The sequence below is a fragment of the Aulonocara sp. 'chitande type north' Nkhata Bay genome, linkage group LG14, assembly GCF_057382095.1.
Source record: "Aulonocara sp. 'chitande type north' Nkhata Bay isolate Kocher_YH1m ecotype deep benthic linkage group LG14, A_spYH_male_GT1.1, whole genome shotgun sequence".
NCBI lineage: Eukaryota > Metazoa > Chordata > Actinopteri > Cichliformes > Cichlidae > Aulonocara > Aulonocara sp. 'chitande type north' Nkhata Bay.
In genome coordinates, this window is record NC_141357.1 from 33,634,963 (window position 1) to 33,654,278 (window position 19,316).

Below are 19,316 nucleotides of genomic sequence, written 5' to 3' on the forward strand. Positions count from 1 at the left end.
CAGTGTTCCTGTACTGCACTCAGTGATTTGATGAGCAATTTCTGGTCTTTCTGAGTTCCTCTCTCTCCCTTAAAGTGCCCCAAACACAGAGCTGAAGCTATCTAAAAACATCAGTAGTCCTCCTTCCATTGCCGCTCCAGTAAAACAACTTAATACCTCCTTTCGAAAACGCAATTTGTTGTTTTTGGTGCAGCAGCTTGCAAAGCTTCTCCAGGCTGGATACACCAGCCTAAAACCCACAAAAAATACCTGGAGGTTTACAACCTCTTTCGTGTCTGTGCTTTTTTTTTTTTTTTTTAAATGAACACTTGTACAGTTATTAGTGTTGACATTCACATTCGGCAAATACGAGTGTCAGAGGTAGCTTCGCTTGATGCTTTATAGCAATGAAGATGGCAGGGATCACCTTCTTTCACTGCTGCTATTCTGCAATTTAAATGCTCTGTCCTTATGTTTTTCACCTCTTTAAATGATGGTAAATATGGAGTCTTGGCAACCTTTGAAATGCAGTACAATAATCTCCCTAATTAAGATTGAATAAGGGGACTGATGAGAGCAAAAACAGATCCTAGTTACAGACGAGGGCAGTGAAGGGGAGAAGAGAGGATTACAGGAGAATATTTTTCCTTTTCTCTTTGCCCCTTCAATCCTCTGGATTTTCACCCGTCTTTGGACTTGGTGAGAGGAAGTGTTCTCTAGCAGGGGTGACCTGGCTCTGCTCTCTCATTGATGTGTGTAATGAAGGCCTGTGTCTGAATAATCCCATTAGGTGGTCAGATTAAAACCTGAGCTGATATTTGAGACTGTGCCCGGCACGGCTATAGAAATTGGAGAGCTTTGCTGTCGGCCCTTGGAGAAAGGGTCCAGATGAAGAGCGGCTACGGAGAGCGACCGTGTTTGGGAGGTCTCGTCTGTAGACTGATAAAGTGCCATTGTAATTAAAGCAGAGCGGAAGGCTTTAGTAGCTTCCTAACTTCACTCACTACCATCATTTTATACTTGAATTAGGTTTGAGATTCATCATTTCCAGTAAAGAGCATTTCTCACCATGTGTAATGGCTTTGATTCACCCGTTAAGGGCAATAATTTGAAAAAGATTTTCTGCTTAAGTGGGAAATTTGTCCTTTTTGTGTTGCTTGATGAGGATGGCTTAGATTTGCTGTTATTGCAGTGGTGTTCTGATTCACCTCTATCCGACTTACTGATTACGCGTGGGGATAATTTATCTCCAAGGAACATTTAGGATTGCTCAACATAAACCTTCATTTTTGTTCAATTATCACCCATTACTTGTAAATGAGCTTCAAATTTCAGAAAGACACTTTGCCCATGCATATTTTCCCCACCCCTGTTAGATCAACACACATACAATTCTGATCTCGGTTGTTGCCTTTAAAAACCTTTAATAAGCACCATAAATCATTTGTGTGCATGTTGTACAGACTACAGCTGAAATTCAGTCGTAAAAATGTCATAAAATAAGAAACGCATCCTTTTTCTTTTCGAATACAGCTAACGTATTTAGTGTTATCAGTGTGTGTTACATTATCATGTGCCTAATGGGCGTGTAATTAAGCAGTAAGACTGGAAAGACAGTATCAGAAGGAAATGAAAAAGCAGCATGTATTTCACCTATATTGCTTTTCCCTGCCTTTTTTCGGACTTTACATACAATTCTCTGGTTTGCTCCGTGTGAACAGGAAGCTCATTCCTTTGTTTCTCACAGTCTCGTATTCCCTTCTTCCAGGCCTTTCCCACACCATTTGTTTAGTAGATGGTGTAACTGTGTTGTATCCCCCTACCTTTCTGTTGAGGATTCAGTGTTCACCATTGAAGTTAAATGTACTTCTGCTCTGCCGGTTTACCTAAGCACTACCTATGCGCCTCAGGGCTTTGATCACATTTCAGATAAAAAGTCCCTCTTGTCTGTGTGCTCTAAGGAGCTTTGCACAGTTTGTAGTTTCAAGTGAAGATGTACACATACGGGACAGCACTTTCATGTTAGTTTTACTGTATGCTGCACCCACATTTGACTCAAAAGTAGTCCTTTTGTTTTGTGTTTTTTTTTTTGTTTTGTTTTTTCCTGTATGTACGCTGTGCACTCTCTAAATGGTGGACTGAACACAGCGCCTCATTTTAGTGATGCTATGGACATGGCAGTTGGGAATTTGAATTTTGAATGTCAGTATAGAGTCAACATATTCCTTTGGCTTTTGCAAGGTGAAATCGCAGCCTTCATACTCTAGCATCTTTGTCATTATCTCTCACAGGCCATTAGTCATATTCGCTCTGTTCTAGATTGGAGAACACCGAGGCTTATGATAATTTTCTCTCTTTTCCTCCTCTCTCTGTAGTCAATAATATATATTTTTCATGGAGGAATATGCTATTTTTTGCCGTGTGCTCCTCTGCTTGAATGGAAGAGCTTCGTGTTTATCAGCTCTCTAAGTGCATCATGGCTGTGTATGCTTGGCTGCTGATAATCATCTCTGGCAGTGCTCTTTCATTTTATTACCACGATGCTGGTGATCAAAATGTCTTGTTTTAATTATTTATGCTGGACTGTACTGCAGTATATCGTTGAATATGTTTACTTTGACTTGTAAGTAAAACTTGTTAACTGAAGAGCCATATCAATTATAAACCCATCTCCGAAATGTTAGGATGCTGTTTAAAGTAAGAATAAAAACAGAATGATTTGCAAGTAGCGCAGTGCCTATGTTCATCAGGAACAGTACAATACCAATGTGCTGGGGACAGGTCTGGACAGCAGATAAGCCAGTAGACTCCTTACAGAGACATGTCTTAAAAAGACAAAAGGAAAAAAAGAAGTAGTGCATGTAGGACCACCTAGTTATCACAATGACGCATTTTAGACCATGCACTGCTCCACCCTGGTTGCCTTTCTGCTGTTTAACTCAAAGAATACGATTCTTAAAAATGAGCAGACATTTTCAACATTTGAAATGTTGTATTTGTACCACTTTCAATTGAATATAGGCTTTAAATCACTTGCAAATCATTTCATTCTCTTTTCATTTTACACAGCATCCCAGCTTCTCTGGAAATGGGGTTGTAATTCCTTCACTGTTTGCCTATTAAATTGTTTAATTTTCCTCCGCCTTCTAATCAGAGAAGAAATGATGGTTAATGCATGCTGACAAAGCTTCATTTACTTTAATGTCTTCAGTCATTTTACTCTTTGATGGTGTTCTGTGGTGGACTGGCTGGTTTTTTCATTATTTCTGCGTCTAAAACTGCATGTGGCTGTAGCTGAGCTTTTACGATATGTCACTAAAGACTACTGTTGGGCTGGGAGGGGGTGTTGTCGTGGGGCCAGGGGTCCTTCCCTTTCCCCTTTGCTTTTCCGTCCTTGTCTCCCTTACTCCATCTTTCCTAAAAAAAAAAAAAAAAAAAATGCACCTGCACAAACGCACCTCTTCCCACCAGAGCACTGACACACTCCCTTCCATCTGTGTTTTCCTACCCAGAAATTCCTGTCCCCACCTACGGTGGCACCACACATGTCCCACAGGAGCAACACAATGCAGGTGTCGCCATCGGGGGTGCTGTGGGGGGTGTTGCCCTCTTGGGTCTGGCGGCCATACTGCTCTTCATATTCCTGCGCCGCCGCCAGCGCACCTTCAAGGGAGACTACAGCACCAAGAAACATGTGTTCGGAAATGGGTACAGCAAGGCTGGTGGGCTGCCTACCCACCCCCCCATCCCTAAGAACTTGCAGTACCCGGACGACTCGGACGAAGAGAAGAAACCCGCCCAGATTGGTACCACTGGAGGGTTTGAGGCAGGCGACCGTGATTTCGATGCTGAATCAGACCTGAAGAGGCCCTATTTCACTGTGGATGAAGGAGAGAGCCGAGATTACGATGAGCGGACTCTGGCTTTCCAGTATGAGCCTGAATCTGAAATAGCCGATGATATGATCTCTCAAACCGATGGTTCTGTCATTTCTAAGAAAGAATGGTATGTGTAGTGGCATGCAACAACCAAACCAAACAACCCTTTGTCCCCCACCTCCATTCCACCTCACCCTTCACCTCCATCACGACCCCCACCCTCCCATTTATCAAACTGCACTATCATAGTCCCTCTTTTGGTCACCCTAATATCCCGCCCCCTTTCACATCTGACCCCATCCAACTAATATCAACTAGAAAATCAAGTGTCTATTTAAAGTGCTAGCAACATCAACTTCTCAGCATTGGTATCAGTACCATCAGGTGAATGGGCAAAGTGTACAAACGAAGGTATGTAGATGGACACACTGTTGCTGACATACAAGGTCGGTGTGGTGATTGGTCGATTAATCCTGGTGTATTCTTCATTTCGTGTATTTTTTCATATTATAAATGTGTTAAATGTATAAAAAGAGACAGCAGGTTGAGGTTTTGCTGAGCACATTTGTGAAAGTCCTACACTGGATGTTCAGTTTGTTTTCTTTTTCTTTCTACATTAGCATTGCAGTTTTGTTATTGTTTTTATAAATGTCTTTTTGTATGATTTTTAAGTGACCAGAGAACTGAGAGTTAAGTGTCTAACATAATTACAGGTGGAGTTCTACGTGTGTGTAGTTTTGTGGTCAAATGTTTCAGAGAAATTGGGGGGGGGGGAAATGGGATACATACTGTTTCTCAGTGGGGTTAGCGTTACTAATTTTTATATATTCACAGCATTAAAACACATATGTTAATGCTGTTTTCCAAAGGTGTGGCTAGCATTTCTTGACCCCCTGTGTTTATGTGCTCGACTTGTTTCTTTACCGAGAGGAAGTCAGTCTACTGAGCCATATGGACATGGCAGTAACATATAAATATCCAGTATGCTTTTTTTTTTTTTTTTTATTAATTTCAAGCGTTAGTGCCCTTATTGTTGCAGCAGTATAGCCGAGGAGAGAAGGGCTGCAATTGTATCATACAAAACAGTTTCTACTTTTCAGTGGTGCATCACAGTCATGTCCAAAAGACACTTGGTGAGTTTCACAGGGAAATCTTCAAAAATGCTCTGAAATGTCATGATTGTCATTTGACTTGAACAGTTTGACTTGTGTACACAATCTCGAAATCTTACCACTGTAATGAAATGTCTGTCTTTTGCATTTAGCTGTCATAATTATATTTTTTTCTGACCCTCTTTTTTTTTTTTTCTTCTTCTTTTCAAATGGATGTCAGTCAAAAGTGTCTGAGGAGTTTTCCTGTAACGACTCTGTCTCTCTTTATAATTGTGACTTTACTGAATAGTTGGCTTACATCAACAGCATTTTCTATGAGGAGTCATCCATGGACACAAAGGACACAAATAGGAGAAACTGATGTTTTCATTTCAGTCTGAAGAGAAAACATGCTAACAAGTAAAGGGAATTTAAAATATGGTGGCCCTTCTGAAGTCACCTGCTGCTTTCATGATGCTTTTGTTCATTTTCTTTTGCTTTTTAAGTGACTATCCAGAGATTTTAAGGTGGTTTTAAAATTATAAGAGTTGCTTCCTTAATTTTGGCATCTCAGTCTGCTAATGGGGAATCAATGACTCTGTCTGCAGGCTCTCTATATACTATATCTATATATGTTTTTAAAATCACCGCTAACAAGTGCCAGTGGATGCTAGCATAGCTAATGACTTGTTTCTCTCCTCAGCACAGAGGTTCATTACACAATCAGCAAAATGTATTTGCATCAAAAAAAAAAGCGCAATGTGAAAAATTGGTTATAATGGAAGCATTGGAGGAAATCTATCAATGTAAACGACATATCTGACTGGCTCTGAACAATATAAATACTGTATTAAGCCTTATTTTATGCATGTTTTGTGTGTGGGAGTGGAAGTGCATATGTTGCTATTTTTTTCCTATCAGTTCCAGTGTGCTTATCCTCATTTGCAGCTCAGAAGACTACACTTTGTCGGTGTCGTCAGTATTGACAGAGGTATGAGTTCCTAGGTACACAGTACCCAGCAACAATTTTGCAGTTAACACAAGAAAAGTGTAAAGTATATATGAATATATATAGAATAATAAAAATGAAAAAAATAACATCTCTGTGAGAGCAGTTCCCTCTGCTCGAGATGTGAATGTTTTACAGTCCACGCTTGTCTACTGTATGTTTTTAGATGAGCATGTTAATCATGAACCTCAAACTATATTGTATTTTCAAAACAAATCAGCATCACAGTATGGGGAATTGTTTTTTTTTAAGTCTGTTAGTCTCAATTTAGTTAGTCAGCCTTATTTTCTAAAGCCTTACTTCTTTTCTGTTAAGTGCATCTACTATGGAGTGAGGAGTACAAGGTCTGCCACTGAAGGTTTCAGAGGGGGAAGCTCATTGACAGCAGTGGGGTTGCTACTTTCAATATTCTGAAGCAAAATACAGTTTTATAGTCTTTACTTTATTGTTCACCTGCAGGTGGAGTGCTTTGCTGTAACTTTTGAACTTCACACAGTTTGCATCACAGCATAATAGACACAAACATATCGAAAGCATCCTTTGTTCATGCATTCAGTGCCTGTCAAAGTTAGGAGGCATGGGGTAGTCTAAACAGTTACTGCTCCACCATTCAAGCTATTCATACCCAGAATAATATCGTGGATATTATTAAACTACAATGCAGACCGCAAACCTGTTAAATATAAGACAGCTTATGGTCGCTTGCTTACAGTGAATATTATAGCAGGTATAGAGGAGCTTTAGCAAGGTACAAACAATGTGTGTACACCTGATCTTTAAATCAGCTAATTCTGCACTAATTCTGAGAGTTGAACACCTGAAGAGATCTAACCTTTGCAACTTGGTTGCACGTCGCTGAATTTTCTGAGCACAACATTTGAAACGCTGGTCCAGTTAAGAGAAATTCAACTTGTACTTACAAACATCACCCCCTTTTAAAGCACAATTTTAAGGTTTCATCTGACATCTAACATCAGTTATGTAACCACTGCCACACTTGCTTGTCAGATATGTTGGCATGAGAAAGCCTTTTATTTTGGGGTCAACAGTCTGTATAGTTGTATATGTAAACATTGTCTTCATGTCGTTGGGGTTTTATGAGTTTCTATTTTGTAATACTGACTGTAATTTCATTCCATCCTAATCTCTCTTTTTTTTTGTATGTTTCAGTATGTTTCAACATTCCACTGTAAATAATGTACATAAGGTTGAGATTATAGTTGGGATTTATTTCGGGACAGCCGTGTAGGGACCCTGTCATGTAAAATATGCCTATTTTGACCACAAACATGGAGACTCGATGATGGATAGATGATGTTGATGCATAGCTTATTTCCAAAGTCCCACCTAAAAATGCTCCCCTAGTACATTTTTTTAATATGCCAGTAGTGGCTTCACTGTTGGGGGTAATGCATACAGTGTGTCGATGTAATGTTATTAAAAGAAAGTCAAAAGAGAGAAATTGTCTGTATGCAGCCATGTGAATGTATATTTCTGAGGGTGATACAAATACAAAAAACAAAAAAATCTATTGTTCAATTGTGATGACCCAGTGAAGTAACTTGTATTTGTTTTCAGCATTAAATGAGTTCAATAGTCAAAAGCGTTCTGTCCCAGTTCACTGATTGGATAGATGTGTGTTATCTGATTGAATATGGTTTATGTCTGCAGCACATTTCTTATCGCTGTGTATTGATTTTGGTAATTGCAGCTTTTTCCCAGTCGGTTCGACCAGTAATTTATCCTTGTCACCTCATGCCGGTGCTTATTTGGACTTTTTTTTTTATTATTATTATTATTTTCTTGTGAGCCTTAAATGTAAGACATGATACGTTTGTTCTGTAAATAAATAAGACTACAAATAAATCAAATTTAACAAACATAGACCTTGTTAGTACAATATTTAACAATTTCAAAAAGCACAAATAGTGTCCAGGCTACAGCGGGACAGTTCTCTTTGTACCTTATCGATCTGTTCACAGTCATTGCTGTAGTTCACTGTATTTTTTTTTAACCTTATGAGACAAAGACGACAGATTCAAAGCGTTTTTCAAAGCTACAGTTTCCATATGTGAGTTACTTTAGTATAACGTATGTCTTCATTTTATCTGAAGTTAACACAAGACAGATAAAAGGATACATACAGTATATAATAAGAGCCTTTGATGGTTATAACAGTAGTTTTTGGTATTTTTCTACTTTAATTGGGGAGCAAAAACTGTCAGGCAGATGTTGATTTTGAGTTCAGTGCTTAATGAAGCTACAGTGATATGATGAGAGAGGCCCAGTGTAGAGGCAGACAGATCTGTCTCAGACTGTGGGACTCAAGTGCAGACATCTGCATCGTGCACATTAAGAACAGCCCAGAGTTTGCAGCTGTTGCCATCCATTTGCTAAAAGAGCCCTTTGTAGCCCAAGGGGCTTTGATGGCACATAGGCTTTTAACATGCATGGCCATCTAGTTTTTTCTCCTCCTAATAGAGCCAGGAATGGAATTCTACAGCATATCCTCTATCAAAGTACTTTTTGGATGAAATATGGCTAGATTCCTGTTCTAAAGTATGTTCCTCCTGGGTCATAAATTCAAAAGCGAGTTTGTTAAAGTGTCTTTTACAGTGTGTGATGTCACTCCACTTAACATGGAGTGCAATAAGAGAATACAGATTACTCTAACATATTATGAATGAGAAAATTGAAAAACAATCTGACCGTGCCTGTCATTATTTATGTATTTCATTTTGTCATTAAATCAAGTTCCGAAATGCTTTATATTCAAATTTGAAGAAATCTTCAGTACTTCAACAGTTTTCATACATTTTTGTGGTGAATCACATACCAATTCGATTTAGATTTTTCTTTAGACGTCTGTTACATTTTGTAGGCCACAACTGTTCGCTAAATTCTGGTTTTAACCCAACCATCTGTGAGTTGTTGAGCTGCCAACAAGCCAGAAAAATAAATAAATAAATAAAAATATCAGTCTTAATGAGTTCAGGAAAGCACACAGACAGCCTACGCCACGAGTCATTAAACTACAGTAATTAAATAGTTAATGATCATAGTGTATATTAATAAGCAATCCTTTGGGATGGCTTCAGGAGGAGAGTGTGGTCAATCAGTGAGGTGGCTTTTAGTAGCACTAGTTTGTTCCTTTAAGGCTACTTTGTGCACATATTTGCATACTGAAACAGGGAAAATAATATCTGATTTTGTCTCATTTAGATTTATAATGATTGCACTCGGCTGTGCAAGTCACATTGTGAAATATTTGTAATTGTTATTAAAATAAAATCAGATGATCATACCTGTGTCACAGACTGTCTTAGTTCCACAGTTTATGCATCACTCTTTCTAATACTGCGTTCTTATTTTAAATAAAATGTATTGTTATTTGCACTTGTGCTATCCCACATACACTCTGAACTTATATTGCAGTGATCCATAATGAAATGTATAACTCTGAGGGGCACATGTGCTCTCATAATAAATATGCTGCAAGTATTTAAACACATTCCCAAAAATGATACCGTCTACCAATATACAGCTTTCAACCTTTAATCAACAATGCCATCTCAGTTTTGTTTTTACATTTACACAAACGGCCTCAGAAGTTAATGTTCTGTAGATGTGTTAAAAGATAAAATACTTCATTTTTGGAACATGATAAGATAATATGCTGATATTTCAGATCTTACAGCTTTGCTAGTGGCACTCTGAGAATGCACTTCATATCAGCTCTGAGTCCTTGTTAACATGTGCAGAATGACATAACCTGCCAGCAAAGGTGCCTCTCAAGTAGTAGTGATATTACTTGCAATTGAATTCTGAACACTTTCTGAACAATCGTTTCAACATTCTATCATGATTATATCAGGAATGTAATTTGCAATAGGAAGTTATGGGAAGACTAAACTTAGTTTCAAAATAATTAAATCTTTGTTTAAAGTTGCTAACAAATAAATATGCAATTTAAATTTGCTAATTTTAAAAATGTAATTGAATAACACAATGGTGGCAATATACTTGTTTGATGTTCAGCAGAACAGTGTCTGCTATGTTGGCTGATATACTTTTTTTTTAAACTTTGATAAATAAAAGTTGGGCTGATTTTAACTCCATCAGTGTTGTACTAGAAATCCCTAAAGTTCAAGGATGATAAAACATAATGTGATTCAGTTGCATATAATTTGTGTGTTAGCAAAATTAAAAACAGTAAGTGTACTACAAATTGTTTTTTAATTTAGTAGAACTTGAAATGTTTATCAGTGGGTAAACAATTAGCATTGCTCACCCAGAAAGATCAAGTACTGTATACTTGCAATAAATAAGTTGCCCTAACTTAGTTATCTGAAGTAAGCTTTACTTGGTTGTTTTGAGGTTATGAGTTTGCATCATTTTTTTAAGTTCTAAGAACTAATTAGATTTTACAGCATGATCGGAATGTAATAATCACATATAAACTGAAGCACTGGATATAGATTTAGTTTTTCTTATGACGGCACTAAATACAAAATTTTAAGCATATTTTATCTGAGAGGACACTAATAACCGTGCCAGTCTTCATGGCACTGATCCAGTAGTTCTTATGTGATGATTTTGTCCAACAGAGAGAAAGGAGGACATCCAAAAGCAATGTTCTAAAGATACACACACAATGAACAAATTAACTAGAAATATTTGGTATGATACGCAGTTACAAGGTACAATCAAAAAGTTGCCAGGTAAATAAAATAACATAAAATACTCAGCAGATTTTCCCTTTTCTGATATTTTTGCATTTTAGCATTAATGTCTCAAACTGGCTCAACTTCCATGCTGAGGATCATTGGTGGTGATGAGAGCTGTGTCTTTGGCTAAAACCCAGCAGTTTTCAGTAGAAGAGTCCACAGTTTCCAAGCCCATAGAGCAGCTTGCTCTTTTTTTCCTTTTTGTTACATTTATGAGGTTGTACACTGTAAACTTGTACCAGTGGGTGCGACTGCCAACACTGTAGCTTTCTGAGGTCTCTAGAGGAGAATATTCAGCAGAAACAGACTACCGGTAAACTCTGATGCGGGCACATGATGAAAAGCTGGACTTTTCTTGCCGCGTCAACACAATCAGCACCTGCCCCACTCACCAGATTTGCCTCCCTGTGAGATCCTCCACTTCCCCAAAATGAAATCAAGGTGAAGAGTCAGAATTTTGATAAAGTGTAAATCCAGTGTGCATCACAGATGCATAAGTACAAGTGGACCGATGGGACATCTGAACGATCTAAAAACAGCAGCCACCCAGACATGCAGAAGAACACGATATTAAACGAGAGAGAGCTAAAATAAAATTAGGAGGGTTTTTTGTTTTTTAACTGCAGAGTTCTGGGATCTTGTACATCTGACATGTGCTGTTACATAATTTTAATAGAAACCTGCCAGGCAATTTACATGGTACATCAATTTATCCCATAATATAATATAAGACCCAGAGGCGCCTCGTGCCAGCAGGCAAGGCAGGTAACCGTGTGGGCCCCAGGTGAGGAATAACAAACGTTAAACTGCAGCAGTGGCAATGCGCAAAGTTTGACGTGAAAGTCAGAGAGACCTCCCCAAGGGGGATCCACCTTACTCCTCTCACTCCCACTGCAAGTGGTGTTTATGATTCTGTTTAAACAAACCAAATGACTGACTGACAATCAATGAAAATGAAGAAGAGTTGTCCTTCTGTGAGAGAAAAAAGAAGGAAAGAGCAAGATAGTGGTGAGTCGAGCAGAATTTAATAATGATTAAATATAGTTATTATGAAAATAACTCAATGCTACTAGAATGTAATGTAACCATCATCACATTATATCCTTTGTTTACGTTGATATTTTACATTAGTTAAGTTAGCTGCCAGAGCAGCCTGGTGTGGCCATGATCACATAATATGTCATGTTCTGTTTTTTGGCATTTCAGTCCAGTCAAGGAAAAAAATCACTTAGTTGTGATATCATTATAAAGCTATAAGACACTGGCGTGGTCTAAATAGACTTTGCTATATTTTTATTTTAGAGGAAGGATGTGAAGGATTTTGTTTGTTTGTTTATTTTTCACAATTAGATCTCTCATTTTTTGTAGCCTACACAGGATAGTATGCATCAGTTACAACATAATAAATATAATGCAGGTAAATACAGCTATTATTAAATAAACATATTTCTAATGTCAGTGAAATTTGGATGTCTCCAGTAACTCTTTTTTTGAGTGTATTTTTGGCAGCATTTTTGGCAGGCCCATTACTGTCATCATATGATACACTATTTTCAGCTTTTAACCAGTTATTTATAACAAAATGTCAGATTGATTTTCATGCCAAAAACAACTACAGCTCCATGAGAAACATCAGCAGATACCGCTGGTATCTATCCCTTGTGGTATTTTCATTGGTCATATGAGCAAATGTGTCCTAAGATGACTTGCGTCATCCCGTACTTCATTTCTGCATTTTGACTCTCAGTTCCCTGTTTATGTCTCCTCAGATTTCATCTCTCAGGCAACAAGTGGTGCGACCAAAGTTGACATATGTTTCCCTTGGAGCTCTATCCAATGCGAAGGCACAAAATTTGGAGACATAAACCTGCCATGACCAAACTGGGAAAATGAACTATGAGAAAGGCACATTCAAATCTCACGCCGTTCTTTCCATTCCCCAGATCCGCTCTTAACAATGAGCTGTTTTGTGCTGCACTGCTGCAGCTGACTGTATGATCCCACTAAAACAAGCACTATTGTAAATGACTATTGTTTCTAAAACACTAACACTGACACCTGGCTCAGTTTTCCTGTCATGTTTGGAGCTGATATGGTGTTTGCCATCCATTTAGGTCTTTCTCAATGCCTCTGTTTGTGTTTACAAAAAGAAAAAAATGTTTATGAATATATAAACATGGAGTGAGGCTGCTGCTCAAAATAAGCAGTGAAGTGATTCGTCTTCGTTGATCCTTCCATTGTTTGTTGTTATGTTATCTTTTGGCTTTTTTTCTGTTTCATGGTGTGCATCACTGTCCTTGCGAACCTCTAGTTTCTTGTGAAATGTGTACACTACCTCGTGCCTCCTTTAATGCAAATGAAGTCTTGAACTGTATCCTGTCAACTCAGAGCGAAGCATTTCCACTGGAGAACATAAATCCATTGCAGCTCACAAGCTGGACTGACCAGCCGCTGGACTCGTTCAGGAACAATGACATCATTCTTCCCCCACCTCCTCCTCAGCCAGAGGCACCGCTGCTGGGACTTAGCTCAGGTCCCATTGGTGTTTTAGCTCCAGGTTCTCCACTGGGATGCACCATCCCTGGAAACTTAAAATAAGAGTGCAAGCAGCCTTATACCTTTCAGTCCTGAAAAATGAATCAAAGGCTGCTAAAACAAAGCTCCTCGGATTATAATCCGGTGGGAATCATAACCGCCAGCACATATTGCCCTCTGTAACCTGACACAAATTACTGACTTCAAAACCACAGGCAGCTCTACATTTCAACAAAGCCACCTCATCTTGTATTTAGTGTAACCAAACATTCACTGTTTTCACAGACGATTTCTACAAAAGTGAAACTATGAAAATACTAGATTCCACTAGAAATGGTTCCACAATAAAGGTTGAGTTTTCATCAAAAAGCATTTAGCAAATGTTTGAGTGTGTTATTCAAAATAATAGAAAAATATCCATGAGAAATGAACAGCACACATTCATATTTCATCAGTTTTGTGCTAAAGAGCTGGTCGATGCGTTGGGCTTCTCCCGTGGAGCTTTCTGATTCGACCACATCAAAACAGTGAAATAAGTCACAAATCACAAAAGTAAAGCATGCAAGACATGATTGATCATCTATAAATAGAAAGGAATAACAACCAAAAATGATGTGTTCCCAAATGAAGCATTTATGTTGTATTTCAATGAATAACACGCCATTATTTATTTCTTTTATTTGTTTGCGGTCTCTCTCAGAGGTCAAGAGTTTTGCAATCATACAGTGGAATTGTTACTGCACTGTCAAATGTCGTTTCCATTGTGCTGAATGTTTTCTGATATTGTTTGCAAAGTTTTGTTTTTGTTTGGTAGAACATGTTTCACGTATAATCTGATCAATTAAGCATGCAGTTTACACCCCACTGATGGACAGAACAAGTAAATTCTATTTCCAGAAAATGTGAAATGATAATGAATTGGCAATTATTTGGATTAACCCAGGATCAGTCTGCTGAAATTATTATTGCCTATTATTTTGTAAATGAGATGGCTCATAACAAACTGCTTGGATCCTATGAATACACTTGTTGGCACCTTGAGGGATGTCTGCACTAGCTACTGGAGACACACACAGACACACACACCAGCCCTGCTTTGACACCCTCCCATTTTCAGAGCCAGTCATGGCGTGAGCAGCTCTGCTATCCAGCTGCGCATTAGCGTTCTCCAATTAAACTCAGCCATCCCAGAGCAGAACGAAAGGCCTAAACCCTCTGGTGAGAAAAGTGCTGACAACCCTCATCTACAAAGTCCTGCTGGGAATACTTTGTCCCTGTGACCATTTACCCAGTGTCATAGAAGTGGCGTGTGTGAGTGTCTGTGTGTGGGTTTAGGAGAGCCAGAGAGGACGTTTGTGTGCATACCCTTCATCCCTTTGTTGACCAGTGCTTTTTTCTGCACTCAGCCTGAGTGACTTTAGACACAATAACAAATTAAAGTTTGTGCGCATGACCACTAATTCTTGATTTAGTGCGAAAATATGTCCTATTTCCTGTGCTTTTGAAGTTGGACTGATCAGTATTTTTATTTTTTATTTTTTGCGTGCAAGTCTTGTCAAGAGCTTAAATTTACTAAGAAAAGTTTAAATATAAATCCCTGGAGAAGCTGAATAAACAACTAGCATCCTCCTTAAAAGATGGGGCGTGGCAGCAGAAACAGAGAGCTAGATTGAATATAGGCACAATCATCCCCAGTCATACTGAAGTAGAAGTCCAGAACGTTCCTTCATCAGTGATGCCAACAAAGGATGATATTTGGTCTTAATTTTGTATGAAAACAAACAAACACAAAAAACATTTTTGTTTTTTTTACTTTTTAATTTTTTCTTAATTATGTTTTTGGATAAAATTCTACATCATTTACCAAGCAGATTATTTCATTACACAGATGGATTTCTGATTAAATGCACTATTTGCAATTATTAATATTAAAAATCAATGTAGCTTGATATACCTTACCCCCCTCCTCTTTTTTTCCCACTAGCCCAGTGGCAGGCTCATTTTACTAGCACTATTTAAATGACTAATGCTAAAGAGACAAAATTCTAATGGTTTTGGAAAGAAGAGACGATGAGCTTTATGAGGATCCTGGCGTATCACAGTAGCACAAAGCATTCACAAGAAAAATTAGCTCTGTTAGATTCTACCATGTAAAATTTAAACGGGTATCAAAAAATGATGGTATAATTTTATCATCATACACTTCCACTTACCGTAACCATTTTGGGCTAAAGAGAAAATTCAAATGGTTTCATAAAGATGAAAATTATTTTGTAATTTTACAGCCAAAATTACAAAATATCTCCAGGCATGCTGTGTGATACTTGGGTAATAAAGGGTACATTTGTCATTATTATTATTAGTTAAAAACTCTAATTTTTATAGCTAACATCAAGAAATCATACATATCCCCATGCTGCTGAAAACTAGGGCACCGTATTATTTTTCCAATACCAGCACTTTCTCTTCAGCAGCAGAGCTGACAGGTCTTGCCACATTCGGCTTTGACATGTATCTATGAAAATTATCCTCCTGTTAAATCCAGCTCTTAGCCAGTGTCCTTGGTGATCATCGAGCATGAATCTGCTGCTCTTGCTGGGAAAGAAAACGAATCACAGGATGAGTCAAATTTCTCTCAGCATCATTATGTCAGTTGAAATTAAAATTTCTCTGTCTCCCAGACATTAGGCATGCCATGAAATGAACCTTCACCTGTTAAAAATCACTGAACCCACTGACTGTAGGGAGAGCTCTATAGTCAACATTCGGAATGATTCATCAACCCAGTTACCACAGAGTTTCAGCATCTGACAAATGGGACAAATGGGGTAAATTAAGAACCCAGTGTCTCTCACCCCCACCCTCTCTTCCCTGACTATTGACTCTCACAGCTTTATCAGTGTACATTAGTGTCAGTGCCAGTCTACATTTAGACTAACTGTGCCAGAGGAGGCAGGCCATCAGCACATACAGCCATGTCTGTCGTCATGCAGAGCCAATGACCCTTTGTCAGAAACAATCCTCATCAGCAGAGCTATCAAGCCAAGGCTGCACTGTCCAGTGTTTGAGCTCTGAGACTGTTCTCCTGTTGTGAAAAAACAAATCTTGAGGTTAGTATACAGATTTAAACCACAAAACTGCACAAGTTAGGACTTTTGTGTCTAAATGCGCCAGCTTCGTCAGCACAAATCACGGAACTGTGCCCCCGGCATGAAGTTGGTACAAAATTGACCGATGTCCAAATTGAACTCGGTGTTTGGGGAGAAACATTCTCCAACAACAAGGAAGAAAATTAATCATAACTAAAGAACATAATTAACAGCAGAAAATGGAAAAAACTGAAGCCATCAGTGCTTGATGTCTCGCTTCAGTTTTCTTACTTTTACTTTTGATGTTCTTTATTGTACGGCAGCGCGCAATTCTGTGTGCACTTCACACAATATCTCACTTTTGATGTTTGCAAAACTCAAATTCTTACCTCTGGGTGACAATGTTCCTGCTGCACCTTAAAGTTCCACAAAATGTGGAGTGTGCCAATTAAAATGTAGATGTGATTAGTTGTTAAAAGAGCAGCAGTTTTTAGAATAGATTTTTTTTTCTCCTTTTTACTGCTAAAAAGGCACAGTAAGATGCGAAGGCAGTGGAGAAAAAGAAGCTGTGGGACCTGATTGCATGTCAGCAGGGACATAAGCAGGTAGCTGCAGCACAGACTGACTTAACCACTCAATTATCTTTAGGCACCAGAGGTCATCAGAGAATATTTAATGGAGTCCAGAGTTCTACATGCGTCTTCATGAATCTGTAGCTGTGGATTTGTGGGCCCTGACCCCTAAACTGTGATCTTTGAAGCCTCTAAATTACTGCTAACAAAAATAAGTCCCCTAATCTGCCACAAATACCCATGTGGAGCCAGCCATTGATTAGATTACAGTGCTATTTGCAACTTCATCTGCAAGAAGCTGATCCATGCAAAAATGCAAACAAACTAACTGATCCTAAAGCAGAGCCAGTCACGACAAATTGCTCTGATGTTTAGTGGCCGGTTGCCATGACGAGTCACAACCAGTTAGTTGCCTCGGGAGAATTGGCTTTCTTCAGCAGCACGTTTCAATACCCAAACCTGAGGTCAGTCACTGAGTCCACATTACTAAAGCTGAAACTTCTTTCTTTTGTCAGTTTGTCAATGGTATTTTATTTCCTGAGAAGGGCTGGATCTAAATACAAAAAGGCGAGCTAAAAGCTTGATTTCTGCTTAAATCGTCATCCCACCTAAAATGTAACATTATGTTTCATCAGAAAGGTGGAGAAGATGTCAGAAGTACAACTAACTGTTTGAAATATGTACGTTTTTTTTAACCTTGTGTACAGTCTCCCACAAGCTTCATCATTCGTGTTGCACTGAGTTTTGCTACTGTAGGCTATAAGAACGCAGTTTGATTAAGGGAACAAATTATTTTCAGCAACATTAATAATCACCAGGCATATGCTGCACTTATAAATTTATGTTTTCCTTACGATTTCTGATTGATGAGCCCTGAGATTTTAACTTATTTTTTGAGCTTTAATTTGCTAATCAAAGTTAGAAATGTATTACCATAATTTATTCACACAATGACTGATGACATGTTTATTTATATCTGTCTCTCCCTGAATTTGATGAAGGCATGCAAGCTGATAATCACTCGGGCCTTTTTTCTAAAGAGCTTTGTCATTTTGTTTTGCTTCGAAGCTGGGAGAAGCTGTGGCCTTCAAAGACATTTCTGATTAATTTGACTACTTGTTGATCTTTATTCATTACTTGGAATGTGCATATTGCGGTGTTTGCTTTGCATTAGCCGCCCTCTGTGTACTCAGTCATCAAATCACTTTTATTGCTCTTGCACTTTGCCAAAGTGAACATTTTTAGACAATCGAAATGCTTACGATCTGAACTTGTTCCCATAAAGTCAGCCAATTTAACACTTTGATTCGTTTATCTATCACTTACTAAGAAATATATTTCTTTCTTCCCCCCACTTTTATTGCTTTCATCTGTGATTTGATACAAATAAAATTCAGCTGCTTGGATTATTACATACAGTAATTTCTTGGTACACTAATGCTTGAGAAGGCTTCATGCTGTCTCTGACACATCCATCCTGAGGCCCTTAAATCTGTCTCTGAAAGCAGGAAAAAAAGCAATGGATGACTCACTCTGCATGTGCAGGTATTGACAGAAGGACTTCCTGCCATGAGGCATCTTGTTAAAGGGAAATGTGATACAGTAGTGTTGGTTTAACAGGTCTTCCTTCTTCTAATGAATAGGCTTGTGCGATAAAAGCTTCCTGTTTGAAGATAAGGTATTCAGCAACAACAAGTGGATGCATGGCTGATTGTCACGAGTACCTTGGTATTATGTGTCTCTTTGACAGGAAAATGCACAAGAAAACAAAGCTCCACTTTAAACCTCAACTTAAACAGCACCAGCACAAAGTCTAAAACATTCAAGGGGGATCAGTTTTCTTCACTTTAATGCCAACCATGTCACATCTAATTTATTTGTCTGGACTTTTTTAAAACCCTTTTCTAGAATAAAAAAACATTTTTTTGGAAAGCAAGAAAGTGTTGAGTGCACCCTTACTGTAAATAAAAAGTGGTTTTGTCTTTCACCTATTTAAAAAGGGGTCTGAGCGTACACAGCATATGGCTGTGTATTTTCTTACATTTCAGTGACAGAGCTGAAAGATGTTTTCTTGTGAGCGGCCCTGCGGTCACAAAGTGGAAAAAAATAATCTGAAGTACAGCCCCAACAGAACACATCTATCAGCTGGCTGCAGTGTGTGAGAAGTATATTGAAACAGCCTTTGTGGCTTTGATTTTCTTTTCTTTTCATATGTCAGCTCAGGGGTAGCCACCCCGAGACTGTGTGCTAATAGTCGTTTATCTGTTCTTAGAAATCTAAGCAGAATTATTTTATAGGAAAAACAATCAAAAACCTCTAGTTCAAATATCCTCTAGCAACTAAGGTTAATCTAAACATGATACAGGAGATAGTTGTTACCACTGTCTTGTCTATATGGTGAACAGTGTTGGGAAGGTTACTTTTAAAATGTATTCC

The 19,316-nt window shown here is 38.4% G+C and overlaps 1 protein-coding gene across 13 annotated transcripts in view; it reads left to right on the forward strand.

Annotated features, from left to right (window-relative positions):
- The window catches only part of nectin1b (nectin cell adhesion molecule 1b), a 172,645-nt gene that overhangs the window by 76,261 nt on the left and 77,068 nt on the right, over window positions 1-19,316 (forward strand). Inside the window, exon 6 of one of the 13 annotated variants that reach the window (XM_086262194.1) lies at window positions 3,492-7,837. The exons of the other annotated variants lie outside the window; for them this stretch is intronic. Coding sequence (XP_086118320.1) covers window positions 3,492-3,994 — 503 coding nt within the window. The 3' untranslated portion in view covers window positions 3,995-7,837. Of the gene's footprint in view, window positions 1-3,491; window positions 7,838-19,316 lie in introns of those variants that run through there. 13 annotated transcript variants of the gene reach the window in all.